Source organism: Ceratotherium simum, chromosome 15 (assembly GCF_057802395.1).
Source record: "Ceratotherium simum simum isolate JZ-2026a chromosome 15, ASM5780239v1, whole genome shotgun sequence".
NCBI classification, from domain to species: domain Eukaryota; kingdom Metazoa; phylum Chordata; class Mammalia; order Perissodactyla; family Rhinocerotidae; genus Ceratotherium; species Ceratotherium simum.
This window is the reverse complement of record NC_141914.1, coordinates 38746299-38767968: the sequence shown is the minus strand read 5'-3', so window position 1 is coordinate 38767968 and position 21670 is coordinate 38746299. Positions and strand designations below refer to the sequence as shown.

General features: G+C 41.7%; 1 protein-coding gene and 1 long non-coding RNA gene across 3 annotated transcripts in view; one reads left to right on the top strand and one right to left on the bottom strand.

Annotated features, from left to right (window-relative positions):
* Positions 1 to 1328: 1328 nt before the first annotated feature.
* LOC147915178 (uncharacterized) overlaps positions 1329 to 21670 on the bottom strand; it is a 46756-nt gene continuing 26414 nt past the window's right edge. The window contains exons 1-7 of one of the 2 annotated variants that reach the window (XR_015554469.1): positions 16766 to 17001; positions 16254 to 16440; positions 13615 to 13724; positions 11575 to 11693; positions 9136 to 9236; positions 6016 to 6178; positions 1329 to 2519 (exon numbers count right to left, since the gene is read on the bottom strand). This is a non-coding gene — a long non-coding RNA (uncharacterized LOC147915178). Of the gene's footprint in view, positions 2520 to 6015; positions 6179 to 9135; positions 9237 to 11574; positions 11694 to 13614; positions 13725 to 16253; positions 16441 to 16765; positions 17002 to 21670 lie in introns of those variants that run through there. The other variant, XR_015554468.1, reaches the window with a different exon arrangement.
* On the top strand, positions 4158 to 9240 carry LOC101396523 (5-hydroxytryptamine receptor 3C). The gene is made up of 9 exons (XM_004424665.3): positions 4158 to 4224; positions 5538 to 5704; positions 6149 to 6193; positions 6908 to 7017; positions 7284 to 7453; positions 7803 to 7963; positions 8323 to 8527; positions 8716 to 8931; positions 9038 to 9240. Exons 1-9 carry the CDS (start codon positions 4158 to 4160, stop codon positions 9238 to 9240), a joined length of 1344 nt encoding a protein of 447 aa, XP_004424722.1.

Sequence of the window (21670 nt, the reverse complement as noted above, 5' to 3'; positions counted from 1 at the left end):
AGTGACAGATCTACCATTATAATGGGAAATTTCAACACATCTCAGTGAATGATAACACATTAGGAAAGAAATAATAGACTTGAACTACATAGTTAAATTAGATTTAATGAGGATATACAGAACTCTACACTCAACAATTGGAGGATACGCATTCTTTGCAAGCACATATAGAATATTTATGAAAATCAACTATGTATAGGCTATAAAGCAAGCCTCAAAACTTAGTAGCAATCAGACTGTGTTCTCTGAATATTTTATTATTTTTTATTATTATTAACAAACACTTATATAGTGCTGATTATGTACCAGCGGTGTTCTAAGCATTTTATAATCATTACCTCATTTACTCTTCTTCACAACCCTATGAGACAGCAGCTGTTATTATCATCCATTCTATAGATGAAGAAACTGAGGCAAAGAGGTTAAGTAACTTAAGCAATTTAAGCCCAAGATTATACAGCTTGTAAATAGTGGACATTGGATTCACAATGAGGGACTCTAGCTTTAAAGCTCATGTTCTTAACCACTTTTTTATGCTGCCTCTTTAATCACAATACAATTAAACTAGAAACCAATAAGAAAAAAAGTAACCTACCCTCTTCCACATTTGTAGACTAAGAAGTATATTTCTAAATAACTCAGAAGTCAAAAAAAATTAAAAATTGAATTGAAAAAATCCCTGGAACTGAAACTAGTCCATATCAAATTAGTGGGAGATAAATGTTTCAAAGGAAATGTATGGCTTTAAATAACCGTATAAGGAAAGAAGAGAGGTTGCAAAAATTCTAGGAATGTAAAAGTAATGTGTAGTAAGGGATCCGTGATTACCTGGGTGACAGAATGGGGTGGGGGGCATTGCAAGGGCAGCAAGGAGGGATGGCAAAGGGACACAAAGAAAATTTTGGACGATGATGGACATGTTATCTTGATTGTGGTGATGGTTTCACGGGTGTGTATATATGTGTAAACTTGTGAAAGTGTAGTCTTTAAACCATTTATTTTATGTCATTTATACCTCAATAAAACTGTTTTTAAAATATGCCCATGGGTAAAAACAGTGTAAAATGCATTCTTTACATTCTGCATTCCCCACCCACGACTACTAATATCTTTGAAGTCTTCTATGAGAGCTTTCCCAAGCATATCCATCTATCTCTCTATCCTCCAAGTAGGTAATAAATGTTCTGAATTTTGTATTTTTTATTCTCTTACTTTTTGTTTTATTTTTTTTACAATTTATTTTTATTTATTTATTTATTTATTTATTTATTATTTTATTTTTTAGTGAGGAAGATTAGCCTTGAGCTAACATCCATGCTAATCCTCCTCTTTTTGCTGACGAAGACCGGCTCTGAGCTAACATCCACTGCCAATCCTTCTCCTTTTTTTCCCCAAAGCCCCAGTAGATAGTTGTATGTCATAGTCGCACATCCTTCTAGTTGCTGTATGTGGGACGCTGCCTCAGCATGGCTGGACAAGCGGTGCGTCAGTGCGCGCCCAGGATCCCAACCCGGGCCGCCAGTAGCAGAGCGCGAGTACTTAACCGCTAAGCCACGGGGCTGGCCCTGCTTACTTTTTGTTTTAGTTTTATGTATTGCAAAGATATTTTCCCAGTTTGTGATTTGACTTTTCACATTTTGTGTCCTTTAATGAACAAAAGTTTTAAATTTTTAATGTTGCGGAATTTATCAATCTTTTTCTTTATGTTTGTGATTTTAGGATCCTGCTTTAAGAAATCCTTGCTTATCCAGAGTTCTAAACCCCTAAAAATGCAGAGAAACTGGATGACTCATACATTGCTGGTGGAAATGTAGAATGGTACAACCACCCTGGGACAGTTTTGCAGTTTCTTTAAAAAACTGTCCATGCAAATATCATGCAACCCAGCAATTGTCCTTCTGGGTATTTATTCCAGAAGACTTACGTTCACACAAAAACCTGCACAAAAATGTTTATAATAGCTTTACATATAACAGACAAAAATTGTAAACAACTCTGTGAAGAAATATATGTTTGGTCTCCGCTCCCAGTTCCTGACACAGAATTCCTAAAACCCTTGTAATTTCCCGAATGATAGAGGTGTTAGGAGCATCTTTTGTTCTAATATTTGGTCTTTGACTCTGGTCCTGACACAGAGCTCCTAAATCCCTTGGAATTTCCTGGGTGATAGGAGCATCTTTTGTTCCAATGAGGTGACTCTTGGTGGACTCCTGGATAGCTTCCAGGTGGGGGCCAATCACCAGAAAGACCAAGCCATGATTAGAAGCTTGGAACTTTCAGCCCCAATCCTCATCCTCCCAGGAATATGAGTTAATAATCAATCGTGCCTATGTGATGAACTTCCATAAAAAATCCCTAAACCATGGGTTCGGAGAGCTTCTGAATTGGTGAACACATCCATGTGCCAGGAGGGTGGCATACCCCAACTCCATGGGGACAGAAGCTGCTGTGCTCAGGATCCTTCCAGACCTTGCCCTGTGCTTTTCATCTGGATGTTCATCTGTATCCTTTATTATATCCTTTATAATAAACCAGTAAACATAAGTAAGTATTTCCATGAGTTCTGTGAGCCGTTATAGCCAATTTTCGAACCTAAGGAGGGGGTTGGTTGTGGGAACCCTCGATTTATAGTCAATTGGTCAGAAGGATGGGAAGCCTGGACTTGCAATTGGCATCTGAAGTGGGAGGCAGTCTTGTGGGACTGAGCCCTTAACCTGTGGTGTCTGTGCTCACTCTGGGTAGTTAGTGTCAGAATTGTTTGGTGTGTGGAAAAAAAACACGTAGTTGGTGTCAGAAGTGTTGTGAGTAAAAATACAGGAAATAAGTGTTTTCCCTTTAAACTCAGATGTCCTTCAGCAAGTGAGTGATTAAACAAACTGTAGTACATCCACACCACAGAATACTATTCAGCAATAAAAAAGAAAAAGTACTGATACATGCAACAATCTGGATGGATCTCCAGAGAATTACACTGAGTGAAAAAAGCCAATCCCAAAAGTTTACATACTGTATAGTTTGATTTATATAACTTTTTTGAAATGACAAAATTACAGAAATGGAGAACAGATTAATGGTTGCCAGGCGGTGGGGAGTGGGGAGGGAGGCAGTTGTGGCTATAAAAGGGCGACATGAGGGATCCTAGCATTGATGCTCTATCAATGTCAATATCCTGCTTGTTATATTGTAATATAATCCAGCCCAAAGGTTTTCAATGAAGTGAGTATGAATAGAATCACACTTACTGTATGTGAATTTAAACACACACACACACAACTCTGTAGGGATGGTAGGGTATGAGTGTAGGTATTTTCAAAAAGCTCACCAAATTATTTTCCGCTCATACACACTCCCTGATGGCCCCAAGGCTGTAGGCCTTTAGAGACATTAGACATAGAAGGGTGAGCAGGAGAGTTCTGTTTTAGGAGAATGGCAAAATGAAGTATTAGATAGGGGGGAAACTAGATGGGGGAAACCTTCCGAAGAGGCTATTCCAATAGGGCAAACAAGGGATGATGCAGATCTGTACTATGGTGCCAGGTGTGGGGACAGAGAACTGTTAGTCAGGTTTATGTCATGAAAAAGGAGCTTACTTCTCAATCCAGCTTCTTAGCTCAATATTGACAATAATCCCTAAAGTCCACAGTTGGATAAAGGATACATTTCCAGGTCTGCAACAAAATAATTACATGTTCTTGCCTTACAAAATGAGCAGGCGTCCCCACCACAAGAGAGCATCACCATCCCTTTCCTGGTGGTCCATGCACTTTTTGTCTCTGAGGCACAATTAGTTCCACAAGGACCTGATGAAGCTTTTATCAATGGCCTCACCTGCCCCATCTCCCAAGTCCCTGATTTTCCCTGAAAGGTACTTGGAATTCAGATTTTAAACCACTCACCTAGACAAGGCTGCTAAACAGGCTGCTTCTCCCCTAGTCTTGGCCCAACTTCCTCCCTGCCTGGAGCCCGGAAGGCATACCTGGACAGGGGCACAGCAGGACGCTCTGCTGTGACCTCTCTGGCCACAGCCTCTCATCAGTGAGTGGTCACCTGTCATGAGCAGTATTCAAAACCAGGAACCAAGGTGTGGTCTGAGCTCTTTAAGCTCAAGGGTTTGGGGTTTCCTGGTAAGTGCCCAGAGAAGAGTCCAGAAGAAGAGGATGGAAGGGGGGTGGCCTCCTAGTGGGGGATTCCTCCTCTGCCTCACTGTCAGCCTTCTGGTTCAAGGTAAGTTGGGGCAAGAACAGGCAAAGATGAGAATGCTGTTCAGGGCAAAATCCAGAAACCCTCTCGTTCTCCAGAACTAGAGAGCATCTAAAATAGCTGGGTTAAACATTTCCTGTCTCTGTAGTATCTATGTTTTTGGTTTCCTTTGGGGACAGAAAACCCCATTTCACTGATCAGTACACACAGCCCCTCTCCCATTTGCCTGCATAGGCATCTACCAAATTGTCTGTCCTTCCATTTTACCTCCTCTCCAATTCCACCCCTTTGTAATGTCCAACTTTTCCTTTCTACCAAGATATAGTAACTATGAACATGGTAGCTTGGGTCCTGTTGACAATAACATAACTCCTTTCCCACTTCACTTGGGAAGATCTTGTAGAGGAGGTGATGTGGGGGGTGTGGGAATGACAATGGTTTCTTGCCCTGATATATGTTTCTCCTTAGTTTGGAGATGTGCCTTATGAGTTAACTTGTATGGGGAGATAGCGGAAGAGCGATGGGAAAGAACTTGCTGGGCTATAGTTACAGGAATAACCACAGAGTCATCTGGGGTTGGGATGTGGCTGAGGCGGGCAGAAGGGCTTTTATGTTTCATTGTATAGCTCCACCAACCATATGGTGGATGATCAGTGAGATCTTCTCAAGATGATGATGATGAAAATGACTTAGAGAAAAATGGCACGGATCTTAGAGGACATCACTGAATTTGAGAAGAGCAGAGAGCACAGCACATAGTAGGTAGTCAATAAATTCACATTGAATACAACATTCCTTAAGTCCCTACGTATTTTCCATCACACTCATGTTTACTTCTCTCCAAACTTTTTGGGAAATGGGAAAACATGAATGTGGAAAGGGAAAATTGAGAAAAAAAAGTTTAGAGAAATTTTGTTCAGTGACTATGAGGAAGAATCGTAATAGAGCTAGAGAGAAAAAAGTATGGTCATATAATGGCCAAAACTGCAGAGTTGTGAGTATGGAAGAAATAGGACTCCCCAGAATGGCTGTTTGCATACAGATTTGAGTAGGCTTTATGAGGGAGAAAAGCACAGGAAGGAAGGTCTGAGCTCTGACTCAGCTCACCACATCAACTTCTACCATTTGCCTACCAGACCAGCCCATCCTCCCCAGCCCTGGAAGGAAGGGCTTGACCCTAGGGAGTCTTGGCTCAGAAAGGAGGGGCTCACATATCTCACCCATGTCCACATTTTCTCTCTCTGCGGAGAGGCTCTCAGACCCCAGCCCTGGCACTCCTCTCACTTAGGAAACACAAAAGCCCTATTCCCATCTCACAGGGCCTCTGTTCTCCACAGGAAGGGCAAACACTTTCACCATCAATTGCTCGGGTTTTGACCAGCATGGGGTGAACCCTGCTCTCTTCCAAGCTATCTTTAATCAGAAGGACTTCCGTCCAGTCGTCAACTACAGCATCCCCACCCGTGTCAACATCTCCTTCACCCTGTCTGCCATCTTGGAAGTGGTGAGTTCTGACTCCTACATTCTTTCCATAGGCTTCTTATAGGGACCAAAGACTCTCTACCCTGTCAACCCGACATTGCACTGGTCCAGTGGTGAGCAATGAGTCCCCTGAATGGATTTTGTACAAGTTGGATGTTCATCCTGTGGAGTGAAGAGACATGAAAGGGAATGCTGCAGTAACACTTCTGCAGAGAACATTTATCCTTGAGTACTGCCCTTATGGGAATATTCTACAAAAAATATATTCCCAATGGGCCCCTATGCTGTTTTTTCACCTACATTTTCCATGCAAACTGCATTTTTCCAACCTACCTTTCTGTTGGAACTCGTGATTGAAAGCTGAACTGTCACAAGGGACCACTTAGGAAACAAAGGCAGGAGGTAGACTAGGACTTGAATTCATGGCATTAATGATCCTTGATGTTTTTTGTTTGTTTGTTGTCAGAATGCACAACTTCAGCTGCTGACGTCATTTCTGTGGGTAAAGATGGTATGTGAATTCAGCTTTCTTCTCTTTTTCTCCTTCCCTTGTTTTTCTGGCTTTGTTTGCAAAAATCACATTTGTTGAAAGTACCCAAGGGAATAGACATATCCAACCAGAAGGGGGCCAGCAATGGTGGCAAATAGCTTTCTGGGCTGCCAAACATCTTTGAAAGATATAGATGGAAAATACACAGAAGGAGGGCAGTACAGTTGGAAGCCCCTAAGTTTCAGGAGCCACCTGTATCCAGCACCCAGCTTAAGATTTCCCTTGAGTGGGAAGTAAAAGGGCAGTAAGACTTTGTTAGCTAGAGAAAGGGAGACATCACTAGGATAAGAAGAGGAATCAGAATTTTAAAGGAAACCAGGTCAAAAAAGCCAACTGCATAACAATGTGCACATTATGATTCTATCTGTGTAAATTAAAAAGAATGCTAGAAAATGTATTAACTGTTTTCTGAATGATGCACAAGACACTGTTAATAATGGTACTACGTTGGGCATATGGAATGAGTTGGAGTGAACTGAGGAGGGAGAAGATCACTTTTTACATTATACCTTTCTGGAATGGTTGAAGTTTTATCATATGCCCATAGTCCATACATTTAGAAAAAAATATACACACATATGTATATATTTTTAAGGGAATGGAAGGGTAGGAGATGCTGACATAAACTAGCTCCAGGTTTCAGCCATAACCATCTCTCTGTGCCCTGTGCTCTAGATTTGGAATAACCCATTCATCAGCTGGAACCCTAAAGAATGTGGTAATATCAATAAACTTGCTGTGACAGCTGAGAACCTGTGGCTCCCAGACATCTTCATTGTAGAATCGTGGGTATCAGGGCTGGGGAAAGCTAGAGGGAAGACCCTTCTGCAAGGAGCAGGCCAGGGTAGCGCAGGGCAAACCCAGTGAGTGGGGCCACTAAAAGCTTATTGAGAAAGGAACACAATCACAGCTCATTAACTTCTCCCCTAGAAATGGGAAAAAGATGGCAGAATGACCATAGTGAGTACCATTGGGAAGCCCTGCTTTAAGAGAGAAACTTAAACTCATGTGAAACCCAGAGCATTTGCCTCCCTCCCTTTCTGCTGCTTAGCACGGATGTGGAACAGATCCCAGAAGGCCTCTCTGCATATATGACTCATAAAGGTGACATTGTGTATCACAAACCAACACGGGTCACCAGTATCTGTAGCCTGGACATCTTCTACTTCCCCTTTGACCAGCAGAACTGCACACTCACCTTTAGCTCTTTCATCTACACAGGTGAGTTGCAACAGAAGTTGTGGGTTGGGACAAATGAGATCAACCAGTGGGACAGCCAGAAAGCACATATAGGCAAAGTCATTTTTTTAAATGCATAAAAAGGGACAGGGGAGTATGTGCTAATTAAGGATGTGTGGATGGTGGTGTTGGGGACACTTGAACTTAGGAGGGCACAAGACTTCCTGAAAAAGCCCAGAATCAAAAGGAAGCAATTGAGCAGCAAGAAAGTCATGTTACATGGCAATCTGAAAAAGGTAACTGAAGCAGTTTTCTACTTCATCACTCTGAGCCCTGCACAGAGCAGGTGCTGGAAAGATGTGTGTTGAATGAATGTTTGTCTCCCCTGCAGCGGAAAACATGTTGCTGGGCCTGGACAGGGAAGTGTGGGAGATGGTGGACACCTCGCATGACATTGCCCGCACGCAAGGGGAGTGGGAGCTCCTGGGCATCAGCAAGGCCACACCGAAGATGTTTGTGGGCTCTCGTCTTTTTGACCGGATTGTGTTCTTTGTAAGCCTAGAGATTCCGGCATGGCTATCCATTCCCCATATCTCCCTCCCTCTCTTCTAAGTCCCAGAGCCTCTCACTTGCCCAAGACCAGAAAGGCCCTAGGAACAATAACCCTCACAGCCTCCCTCTCTAGAGAGTCTTCCAAAGCAGCACCCCTTTCTGAATCTGCCAGCTCCACCCTAGGTTTTCTTTGGTGGGTATGGGAGAGTCTTGCTAGTCACATGAATGCTGCTTCTCATCCTGCCACAGAAAAGCCCCTGTCGGGGTGAGGACACCAAGGAAAGAAGGGGCTGGAACCATCCCTCAGTCTGCCTTCAGCCCTAGCTTCACCTGGCTCTCTGCTCGCTCCTCCCCACCAGGTGGCCATCAGGCGCAGGCCCAGCCTCTACATCATAAACCTTCTGGTGCCCAGCAGCTTTCTGATAGCCATCGATGCCCTCAGCTTCTACCTGCCAGCAGAAAACGAGAATCGTGCTCCATTCAAGATAACCCTTTTGCTGGGTTACAACGTCTTCCTGCTCAGGATGAACGACTTACTCCCTGCCAGTGGCGCCCCCCTCATCAGTATGGCCTCTCTCACTTCCCTGGGAAGCAAAGGCAGCAGGGGACAGGGAGGGAACCAAGAGAACCGGCTGCCTCTCCGCTTAAGGAGTGAAGGGGTTCTGAGGAATGATTCGATTTGCAGAAAGAGGCTTAAGAAAAGTGTAGAGATGAATCGGCTCTGGGTTATTTACGATTTGCTTTGCCCTCAGGTGTCTACTTTGCCCTGTGTCTGTCCCTGATGGTGCTCAGCCTGCTGGAGACCATCTTCATCACCTACCTGCTGCACCTGGCCACCACCCAGCCCCCACCCATGCCTCAGTGGCTCCATTCTCTGCTTCTGCACTGCACCAGCCCAAGGAGATGCTGCCCCACTGCACCCCAGAAGGGAAACAAGGGCCTGGACCTCACCCCCGCCCACCTGCCTGGTAAGAGAAGCCAGCACTGCCCACGATCTCTCAACTTCCCCAATCCCCCACTTCTCTAATCCTGTCTCCTTCCCACTTCACAGCTGAGTCTCTATCCACTCCACAGGCCTGAAGGAGCCGGGAGAGTTGGTAGGGAAGGAACTGGGACCCAGAGAGGCAGAGCGAAATGGGGGCTCAGGATTGACAAGGGCCCAGCTAACTGACCTGTGGATGCAGTTTGGCTACATGATAGACACCTTCCTCTTCCGGCTCTACCTGCTCTTCTTGGCCTTCTCCATCAGCACGGTCATCGTCCTCTGGAACACCTAGGAGTCGACAATGCAAGAGCACCCAGTGTTCAGGTTTCCTCAGCTTCAACTGACCATCCCAGACCCTGTTCCTCTGCTCCAAACTGCATACACAATCCCAAGTACGCCCATGACCCCTGCTCCAGCGCTCCCTGGGCGTAAATAGAACCACTGCTGGCTGGCTTAGAAATGAGACTGTATTTCCAAAACATACTGAATGCAGAATATACATGTTTATGTTAGAAATATAATTTTTACCGGAAATAGTAGGCTTTATAAAAAATGACTACAAATATTTACCAAAAAGTAACTTATGTTACTGGTATAGAGGAAAGGGATTAAATCGCTTTTTAAAAATAGACTAACATTTATTTGTTCTTTTGACAAATAAATTGAGCGCCTACTACGTGCGAGAAGCTGTTCTGAGTGCTGAGGATACAGCAGTCAACCAAACTGACAAAATTCTCTATCCTCACGGAGCTTACGCTGGGGGTGGGTGGAGACTGACTATAAAGAAGATAAATGAGTAAAACATAGAGCACGTGCTAAGCGCCAAAGAGAAAAAGCAAATCAGGGAAAGAAGAATGGGAAATGGGGGGAGAGGGTGGCCAAGGAAGGGTTATTCCATGATAACTTCCTGCCCGGTTGGCTCCATGCGTGATTCCACCACAATGTGAGACGGAGACTGTTGGAACCCAGTCTTTCTCCCGAGGCTCAGAGGTTATGTAACTTGCCTGTAGTCATGCAGCTTTCACTATTTTTAGTTCTTTTTTTAGGGATAGGCTTCAGGTATGCATTCAATAAGTGTTTATTGAGCACAGGTGATGGTGTAAACAAATGTCCCTGGGTAAACCCCATTGGAGACTGGAGGGCGATTCAAACACAAGCTCTGTCCTCAAAGAGCTTGCGGCCCAGCTGGAGAAATAAAATACATGTGTTAAATAATTTCAATTAATGTAGAACACGTTTTTAAAGTTTTGTTGAGTGCCATTAAAGAGAAACTGTTGTAAAGTTCAGAGGAGAAAGGATTCTTGTAGATGGAGCAATGGTCCTCAATCCACATTAGAATTATCTGAGGAGATTTTAAAATAATCCTAATACCCAGGCCTTACCCCAGACCAATTAAATCAGAACCTTTGGCTGGCGTTGGTATGTTTGAAAGCTTCCCATGAGATTTAATGTGCAGCCAGAATTGAAAATACTGAGCTCGATGCTAGGACAGCTTCCTGTGAGGGAGGCAGTGTTTGGGTTGGACTCTGAAGGATGACTAATGTGAACAGATGGAGGGACATGAGGCTTGCTGGGACTGACTAGTCACAATATACCTCTAGGGTGACTTGTAGGCAGAATCACAACAGATTGGGTCTCATGGGGTCCATGGGTTTGTGTAGCAGTGGTTGAATAGTGGGATCCAGGCAGAATCACAACACATTCCTTCTCGTGGTACTCAGGTGGCTCAAGTGTCCAGAATAAACTCATAAAATTAGCTGCCAGAAAGAGGCCCCCAGTAGAATGCAAAATGGTGCAGACACTTTGGAAAACAGTTTGGCAGCTCCTCAAAGTATTGAATATAGAATTACTATGTGACCTAGCCATTCCATTCCTAGATATATACTCAAGAGAAATGGAAACATATGTCCACACAAAAACTTGTACTCACATGCTCATAGAAACATTATTCATAATAGCTCAAATGTGGAAACAACCCAAATCTATCAGCTGATGAGTGATTAAATAAAATGTTATACATTCGTCCAATGGAGTATTATTTGGCCATAAAAAGGAATGAAGCACTGATACATACTACAACCTGGATGAACCTTGAAAACATGCTAAGTAAAAGAAAAGTCAGTCAAAAAGACGACATACTATACAACCCCACTTATATGAAATGTCTAGAATATGCTAATCTATGGAGACAGGAAGTAGATTAGTGGTTGCCTGGGACTTGGTGGGAAAAGGGGCAGGTGAAGGAAGAATGACTGCTAGTGGGCACAGGATTTCTTTTTGGGGTGATAAAAATGTTCTAAAATTAGACTGTGGTGGTGACTGCATAACTCTGTAAATATATTAAAGATCATCGAATTGTGTGCTTTACACAGGTGAATTTTAGGGTATGTAAATTACATCTCAATAAACGTGTTGAGCGACAACAAAGAATAAATAACCCCACCACAAAATTCTCTCTGCCCACCACCTCCCTCCTGCTTATTGTCTCATTCCAGTGCTCCCCACTGCCACCTCCTTGACTCTGATTCTTGGGTCCTTATATTCAACTTTCATCGGTGTCTGTCACTGGCCCTCCTCCACCACTGGAAGACTAACCAGGGTTCATGGACCTCACATCGCCACTCACCTGTCAGCTCTGCATGCTTCCTTGATGTTGACATCGTCCCCAGCTTCAGCTCAGACACAGCTTCCATCATCTCTAACCACTGTACGAAACCCTCACCAGTCAGACCAGCTCAGGGCTCCCTGATAGGAGGTGGGAATTCAGACATTATATCTAAGACAAGTACTTCTCACAGCCTTGGACTATTTCCCATGGGGATGGAGGAGGTTGGAGGAGTGCAATGAGTAACAGCAGCCCTGCTTCGCTTTCTGCAATTGAAGATGAAAATACAGGGCTGGGGCTGCTGAAACCCCTACTGGTTAGCTGGCAGGTGGAGCTCCTGTATATGCAGCATGCTAGGGGCTTAAATGAGAGCTTCTGCCTCTATGGACCGTCCAGTCATCTGGCCCCAGAACAGCAACATGGAATAAATGAATGAGTGAAGCATTTATTCATTTATTTATCCAATCTTTACTAAATTCTTCCTTACGTATTAGGCATTTTTTTAAGTGCTGGGGATATGGCAATGAATAAGACAGACAGGAGGAGACTGATTTTCTAAGGTAACAAACTAAATAAGATGATTTCATATACTGATAATTGTTATGAAGAAAATAAGGTAACAGACAAGGAATGGGACACAGATTAACAAGATGTTCCAGGAAGGCCTCTCTGAGAAAGCAACATTTCTGCCAGCTGAGAAATGAATGATGAGATAATGATGTGATATGCCCTGAGATGTGAGACTGATGTACTCATAAGGGGAGGTTAGGATGAAACATGATAGACAGGCACTACATTTATAGAAGTAGATCTGGGTAGCCAGGATCTTTGGATGAACAAGGTGAGAAATTGGAGGGAGAGTCCCATGTTGGTTATTTTGTTGCTATTGTGTAATGTTTAAGGATTGTGAGGGTAAGTTTACAATCCACTCAAAGAGTTTAGAACAGTATCTTTCAAATAGTTTTGATCAATCACAGAATCTATTCTACTCACCCATGCACACTGCCTCACTCAAAAAAAGAACTCGTGATAACATAGAATTGAAAAGGAAAAAAATTAAAAGTTGCAGCAAATTTATGCTAGAATTACATATGGATTTGCTTCCTATATACTATATAAGACAGTATGAGTTTACACGTCTTTTTCATTATAAAACAATGTCCTATAAACTTTAAAATATGTAATATTTTTATCACACTTGTCTTGATATTATATTACAAGTTATTGAACTAGCTTCGACTCTCTGAAAGTGCATCACCAATGTAGCGTCACCACACAAGCAGATTTTAGGGGAATTGGTATACGTCTACTTTAACAATAAGGTAGAGATACCCAAACCACAAAGCAAAACGACTTTTGATGCAAATATGCATCAAAACACCCTGAAAGGGGAATCCAACAACCCACACAACATTGAATAGATGATGATGAAACAAGGTAGCAGTTTATTATTAAAAAGCATGAATAGCACCTCAACCACCTCAGGTAAATGCACTGATAAAAAACCCTGGAAATTGAGAGAATTCCAACAGTCCCCCTGTCTGCTTTCAGCAGGAGATTTGTGACTTTCTCAAAGGCTACAGGATCTTAATAGAATGCCAAATTTGAATCTCAAGGACACTTGAGTAATGTGCAAATTTTAGTTTACAAATGCCTTGTTTTAGCCATCCTGAATTAGCAGGTCCTTAGTGCCAGGTAAAGCTGAAAGGAAGACCTGAAGAAAGGACTTGGATCTGTCAGCCCTTCAGGAGGCCCTCACCACCCTGTAGTGGGGACCCTACTTAGACCCCTCTGAGATCGTTAGTGACTTTAAGATATGTGCAAAAGAGCATACTATGCGTAGTGTACCTGCATTATACATATTTTCCTGACTAAAATTTGGACACGTTGTCAGATTTTTTTTCTGATTTATAAAATCATTTATATGAACATCCTTATAAAAATCTATAAATAAAATTATGTTCATAGACAGTGAATTGCCTTTATTAAAAAGCAAAGTTACGTGAAAAGAAATATGAAAGTTACAAAGAAAACAAAGAACATGTATCAACTAACATGCACCTGTGGTTTTCATCATCGATTGACCTCCTGTTGCAGTTGACGAGTTGATGAACTGTTATTCCAAGTGTCCTTGTTGAGCAAGAACTCGGCTTGTTTGAGTATTAATGGATCTGGAGTAAAATAGAGACATGGTGGCTTCTGCAGTTTTCATGAAATGTTGTTAGTTTAGGCCTTTCCTTGGTTTGGACATAAGAAAGTTATTTTAGGTCTGGCCCTGTGGTGTAGTGGCTAAGTTCACATGCTCTGCTTTAGCAGCCTGGGGTTCACAGGTTTGGATCCCTGGCACGGACTTACGCACTGCTCACAAAGCCACACTGTGGCAGCATCCCACATACAAAATAGAAGAAGATGGGCACAGATGTTAGCTCAGGGCCAATCTTCCTCAGCAAAAAGAAGATTGGCAATGGATGTTAGCATAGGCCAATCTTCATCACCAAAAAAAATAAAAAGAAAAGTTATTTTAGTAATAATAGCCATCGTCTACTGAGTACTTTCTATATGCCAAGCCCATTACAATTCATTATCTCATTTGATCCCCACAACAAATCTATGAGGCAGATATTAACATTATTCTCTATTTACAGATAAGGACACCAAGGTAGAAAGAGGTTAAGATCCTTTCCCAGGATTACACGGCAAGTAAGTGGTAGAACTATTTTGAACCCAATTTTGTCTAACTCTTAATTCTATGTTTTAACACATTCAGGTCATTGCTAAGGAATGCAGAAATAGTAATAAGTCTTGATCACAAAAATCTAAGCATCAGACTCTGAATCCAGAATGATCCCCACCAAAGAACTCATCCCCGCTCACTCTACTTGATAACCCTTAACCTCAGGGTATCAATCTTCACTATGGCAGCCATCAGCCTTTGGACTTGCCATAGCTCTCCTGATTTTTTTGCCTCTCACCAGGACCCTCAGAAACTGGCTCGTTCACACACTGACAAATGAATGTGTGTAAAACTGGTGAAATCTGAGTAAGCTCTATGGATTGTACTGTTAAAAGATAATTTTCAGAAAAAGACAAAATCATGACTCTCATACAAATATGAAAAGGAATACCTATTAAAGAATGGATTGAGGGCCGGCCCCGTGGCTTAGCGGTTAAGTGCGCGCGCTCTGCTACTGGCGGCCCGGGTTCGGATCCCGGGCACGTACCAACACCCCGCTTCTCTGGCCATGCTGAGGCCGCGTCCCACATACAGCAACTAGAAGGCCGTGCAACTATGACATACAACTATCTACTGGGGCTTTGGGGAAAAAAAAAAAAAGGAGGAGGATTGGCAATAGATGTTAGCTCAGAGCCGGTTTTCCTCAGCAAAAAGAGGAGGAATAGCATGGATGTTAGCTCAGGGCTTATCTTCCTCACAAAAAAATAAATAAATAAATAAAACTGTTAAAAAAAAAAAAAAAAAGAATGGATTGAACTCATACAATATGAGAGAACCAGGCAGATGTTAAAACTGGCTCAAAGAAAAAGTCAAGAAGCACAAATTTACGTGCAGTAAAGATACTGAATTGCAAATAGAGGCAATTTTTTCACAGAAGGAGGAGGGAAGTCCACTGGAACTCTACAGGACAAGATAGAGTCTGCATATTGACAACGTTGAACTTTCCCTGAGCCCTGTGTGCCCAGAAACCAACCATGGTTAAGAAATTCCCCCAACCGTTTGCTTTCTGAAATCTCCCCACCCTTTTGTGTTCCAGGAAATGGCTGACTGCAAAGACCCCTCTTTCTGGTATAACTTAGATAAGACTCACCGTCCACTTTTTTTCATGACTCGCATGGGACTGACAGAAGACTCCCTGGTTTACCTGTCACAAGGCCAAAACCAGACTTTTCCCCTTTTGCCTGAACCTGCCCACAAAGCCAGAGGCAGATCCTCCAACTACCAGTTCTTTGTCACGTGAATGATTAGCTGAGATTAGAACTGTTTATCCCCTGCAACTAGCCAGACACAGAGGCAAACATTTTCTGTACAGCTGACTGAGACAAAACAATCCCAAATGTAAATCATTCCATGTATAACTTGTCTATTTCTCCCTATAAAGAAGTCTAGGGTAACACCACCCTGCTGAGGTACTCTGATCTGCAGATCTGGGTGATCTCCTTCTTGCAAGAGCCTGAATAAAATCAGTCTTCTTAATTGTTTGGGTTTTGTCTTTAACAATATTCTTCAGTTACCTGCCATTTAAAAAGAGCTACAAAATATCTCAAAGACAATGAACAGGGCTAGAATCAGACAGCTGGGAACAGTTACTATAGACGATGCATAGTTTCTCATTCAAGCACAAATCTATTTTTCTATAATTTCCTCCCTTTTGATCAAAAATATTCTCAAAGGAAGATTATTCTTGATCACAAAATAAGGCTGGTCTCATAAAATTTGCCTTCACTATTTACACTGGTACAACAAGAGGGGTAACTTGCCATTTAGGCCTTCTTAAGTTTGCTTTGCTGAAAGTTTTGAAAAAAATATCAAATTTGACTTTTAAAAGCCTCTTGAGGCTAGACAGCCACACCAAGAACTCACCACCAGATTTCACCTGTGGTACCCATTGGGTGAATTCCTCTCTTTTCGAAGACCTCAAAATATCCTAAGATTCCTGGGTCTGGCAGAAAGTGATCTTACCCACCTGGAAGCTGGGAGCCTTGTAAGTCAGGTAGCAGCCAGTTTTCCTGGAAGCCTTTGTAAGTATTGGCTCCATAAAGTCAACTTTAGTTCCTTGGAAGTATCTGCCCATTTGATTGAATGAGCATTGTTCTCAAATATAACATTCCGGAAAGGGCCTTGGTTGCATAACCAATGTTTCTAATTATGTCCTGGTAAAAAAGAGGACAGATTCTTATTAAATTTATGCCAATAACTGTATTGTCATGAAAATATGATCCTTATGTTGTCATGAAATTAAGAATATTCAATAAGAGTTTCCAAATTCTGGAGGGGTCAGGCAAGGAGAATAAGATACCATTTACAAATATTTCATTTCAGTTTTTAAAAGCAGAGTCTAAAAAAAGTAGAAGTATAACTACTAAATTTTTATGAGTTATAGATAGCTTAAGAGAAAGGAAAAGGGCTTCCTTAAATATCCAGAAAATAGAACATTACGAAAATATCAACAATAGTTAAAACAAAAACTGTAATCACCCTTCATCAGTTCATTCAGTCCTATGTAACTAATTCTTGTTCCACTGGATCTTGGGCCAGCAGTCTCATGAACACATTGGCTTCTCCACTAGAGTTCTAGAAATCCTGACTCAGTCTACTAGTATGGTCTGAAAGTTGTTTAAGCGGTGCCATCAGAAGCCTGTACCCCAAAGTATCTGGCACCGTCCTTTTCCATAGGATTCTGAGACATTTCTTTGTTGAAGATGAAGTACTCTGGCCTGCAGCTGATTATCAAGCTTTCAGGGAGGCATCAAATAAAAAACTATCTGTAGATGACGAAAGATTTTAAATGATTATAGTTAGCTTACTAGCTGATTACTGATAATTTTCAAAAGTGAAAGATCTAATAAGAATTCATTACAAGAATTATGCAGATGACAAGGAAATTTGCTTGTTTCTGAGGCATGCAAAAGAAGATAATAAAGTCAATCCAAAAAAAGCTTTAGACAAAATAATTATGAACATACTGATTAACTCTATTTTCAAAGAAGACAGTGAGCATTACATCTAATTTATAAAAATGGATGAACATAATGTCTACAAAAAAATTGAGACATAACATATAATAATCCTGACTTTATATATCTTGAATATACTAATCTTATTGTAAGAATATACCAAGAGCATATCAAGAATATCAAGTAAAGAGATTCAGCAATTCTTGAGTAAGTCCTAAAAATCTGTATCTTAAATAAATTACTTTGATCAGTGATATGTATCCCCTGTTGAAGCCTAGAAGATGCTAGATTCAAATTGAAGAAGTAAAAATGTGACCAAGTTAACATTAAAAAGAAATAATAACTGAAATTATGACCAAAGGCTCCAACCACACGACCAGGAGATCTGCCGCCCTCTCCTGAAGGCTGATACCCCACGATTCAGTTCTGGCTCAAAGGGAAGAGGATGCATGCAGAACATCTGGACTTACCTTTTCTTCCTTTCTGCCTTTCTTTCTTCCTTTTTTTTTTTTTTTTTTTGTGAGGAAGACCAGCCGTGAGCTAACATCCGATGCCAATCCTCCTCTTTTTTGCTGAGGAAGATTGGCCCTGGGCTAACATCCGTGCCCATCTTGCTCTACTTTATGGGACGCTGCCACAGCATGGCTTGACAAGCGGTGGGTCGGTTCGTGCTGGGGATCCAAACCTGCTAACCCTGGGCTGCCGAAGCAGAGGGTGCGCACTTAACCGCTGCGCCATGGGCCGGCCCCTCTTTCTTCCTTTTTAAAAATGATTTAAAATTCACATAAAAGTTGCAAAAATAGTATACAGAGCTCCTGTGTACTCTTCACCCAGATTCCCCAAATGTGAATGTTTCTAAATCATTGAGAATAAGTTGCAAAATTGATGACCTATTGACCCTGAATATTTCAGTGTGTATTTCCTAAAAACTAGGACACTTTTCTATATAACCACAGTACAATCATCAAAATAAGAACATTAACATCAATTCAATATTACCATCTAATCTACAAGACCTATTTGAATTTTGCTTCTTGTCCCAATAATGTCTTTGATAGGTAGAGGATCCAATCTAGGAATACACACTGCATTTAGCTGTTATATCTCGTCAGTCTCTTTCAGTCTCAAGCAGTTCCTCAGTCTCCTTGTCTTTCATGACTTTGACATTTTTGAAGAGTATAGGCTAGTTATTTCGTAGACTAGCCCTCAATTTGGATTTGTCTAATATTTACTCATAGATCATGCATTTTTTGCAGGAATACCCCAGAAGTGATGCTGGGTTCTTCTCATTGCATCACAGGAAGTGCACAATGTCAATTCGTTCCTTTACTGATGATATTAACTGTTATCACTTTTAAATGTTAAAATGATGTCTGCCAGATTTCTCCACTGTCAAGATAGTAATTAATAAGTATGGTATACTTAGTAATTAATTAGTGTTTTGTGGACAGATACTTTGAGACTATGTAATTATCCCATTCCTCTTCATGATGGTTCTTGAGCGAATTACTTTTTCTGTTATCTTTACAAAATTGGGATTTTCTAATTCTATCATTTCTTGTATACTTACTCATTGGCATTCAAACGCAGAGAGCTTTTCCTTTTCTTTTACTCATTCATTCATTTATATCAGTAGGGGTTCATGGATCCCTATTTTATTCAAAGAGTTACAATCTATTATTATCAATATTTATTTTGATGCTCAAATTGTTTGGACTTACTATAGACCAACAAAGAAGGAAGCAGTAGTTGGTGATATGGCAGTGACAGGAACTTGGAGGAAAGTGACCATTTCATTTGCCAATACCCTCTGCCAAAGACCACCAGGAACATACCTATAGTAAACAAATTGGCTTTACTACTTATTGCAAGAAAGAAGAATATACACCATAGGTAACCACGGGGTATCTCAGTAAGAGAGTATTAGAAAGAAACTGTTATAGGATATGGGCTTCCATCAAGTGTTTTGGAGAGAGATTAAAGAAGCGGAGACTTGTACAAGATTGAATACTATCAGAATTCAAGGGTATGATTGGATAAAGAAGTATCAGTTATTCATTTAGCAAGAGAGAGGGAATGTTCAGTATTTTGTGGGTTGGCACAGTTATCTTGTTTTTGTGCATGCTTAGACAAAATTATGAAGCAGCCCTATTTTGTCTCATTCTGTCACATTCTCAGGGTAATCATGTCTGAGGTTGGTATTCTGTAAAATTGTTTATGTCCTACAAGAGAACAAAATGACCTGTGATTGTCAGTTCAGTCTGGACATCAGCACATTATTTCTTCCTCGCAAGGTAGCTTTCAAAATGTCAAAATCAATATACGACTGGGCAGAATCAAATATGGACAACACACATTAGGAGAGAAGACGTCAAACCATTCAGAAAAAAGACATGCCTTCAACTGGCATGTGCAGGTCCTGCGAGTCCTCTAAATGCTCGTCTCCCCGGTGATATTTCCCCTCTCTTGGTCCCTGGGGGTTCTGCTGGCACCTGCTGCTTAAAGTCTGTCACTGGGTGAATTCTTGGTCTGACTCTTGGCTCTGACAGTTTTCCCTCATTGGCTTGGTCCCACCTTGCAGCAAATTGCTGCTGCTGCAGACCCCTCTGAGCCTCACCCAGGGCCTCCATCTGGCCTTAACAGTCCACCCCACAGGCTCCACTGCAGAGTTGCTTCATCTACCACCGGCTCCATGGTAGCTCTGTGGGCTCTCAGTGCAGCCTTCATCCACCTTCCCCGCAGGGCACAGAGGAATTTCTGGTGCCCTTCCACATCTTATGGGGATGGAGGAAGGAGCAGGAGTGCTAACTCAGGCCCTTTCTCTGCCTAACCATTCTGTACTCCAACAGCTTCTGCCTGTCTGTTTGGGGCCACAAAGAATGGCAGTTCCTTTCCAGGATCCCAAATGAGTGGTGGGGCATAAGCCCCCTCTGCTTTTGGCTTTTCTCTCAACCTATCTAACCCCTCCCAATACACATCCACACACACACTTCAGATTCAAGCACAGAGAGTCAAAGCGTGTGTGTGTATTAAGAGGAAGCTTCTCTCCTTCTTTCTTCTTCTCTCCTTTGTCCCATATTCCATCAGGCCATAAAGAGAAGGATTTACTCTCCTTCTACTGCAGTAGAGATTTTCCATGAGTCATATTCTTCTGGGGGTAAGCATTTGCCCTACCCTAGGTCTACAATAGCATAAGGGTTACAGAGGAAATGGACTTATGGGGCTGCAGGGAGATAGATATATCTGTGTTGGGAGGAAGCCGTGAAGATTGAAAATTTTGTTAAGTTTAATGTTTTTAGACATTCCTCCATTACACATGATAGTTGTCTTAAAATATTTGAAAGGTGTGATGCAGAAAATAGAATTAACTTATTTATTCTCTACTGAGTAAAAATTACGCCAATGGTGTAAGTTACAAAAAGGCAAATTTGGATTAAAAAAAACTTTCAAGTAACCATAGATTTTGTTCAAAGGTAAAATAGGATAATCTAAGAAGTAGTGGGATGGTGTCACTGGAAGTATCAATATTAAACCACAAGGTTGCATGACTATTGCTCAAACATACTTAGGAATAAAACTTCATTGGCTGGAAGATTGTAACAGATGACCTCAAAATTACCTAAAGATACAGATTCTCATCTTTTTTTTTTTTTTTCCAGAATGAGAATTTTATCATACATCTTCTGATATCATTAGCAACCAGAATGCAGACTGTTATGTCTCTGAACTGGCCATCTGTGATGAGAAAACAGCCATTTTGAGTTGCTGCCTAGGTATTTGACAGTATGACAACCCTGCTCACACCCAGAGTCTGAACATTTAGATAAGGACCCGAGTTTAGGATTCCAGCCACAAGTGCCCGCCTTGCTTTTCCCCAGAGCACCTTTTAAAATGACCACTCAGAGTTGAGCCCTTGAAAAATTAGTGACCACCGCCCAACCACCTTATAAGTAATAGATGCTTGCTACCCTGCTCTCTATCTCCTACTTGCATGTGACCAGGGATGGAGGACTGGCCTTCCCCTAGCTCATTGCACCCCCATTCTTGGATCTGTAGATAATAAATCTTGTGACTTTACTTCCTTTGTGTGAGGGTATTGAAATTGCACCTTCAATTAAAATGGCCCCAGGGGTTTTCACTTCCTCCAAAGTGGGAACTCAGATGCCAAGGAAGCTACCTGCTGTCCCTGTGTGGGTGGCTTGTGCCTCTTCATTCAGCAGGTCACAATCTACATATTCTTAACTTAACACACTAGCTCCGGGTTTTCCAACACACCATCCACTGTTCCCCAAATCTCAGAATCTAAAATGCAGCCAAAGACTAGGGGCCAGAGGTGGTGAGGAAAAGTCATATGCAAGGAATTGAAACAGCACGTCTGTATCACATATTGGTATGGAATCTGAATTTACACTAATCATATGTTGTG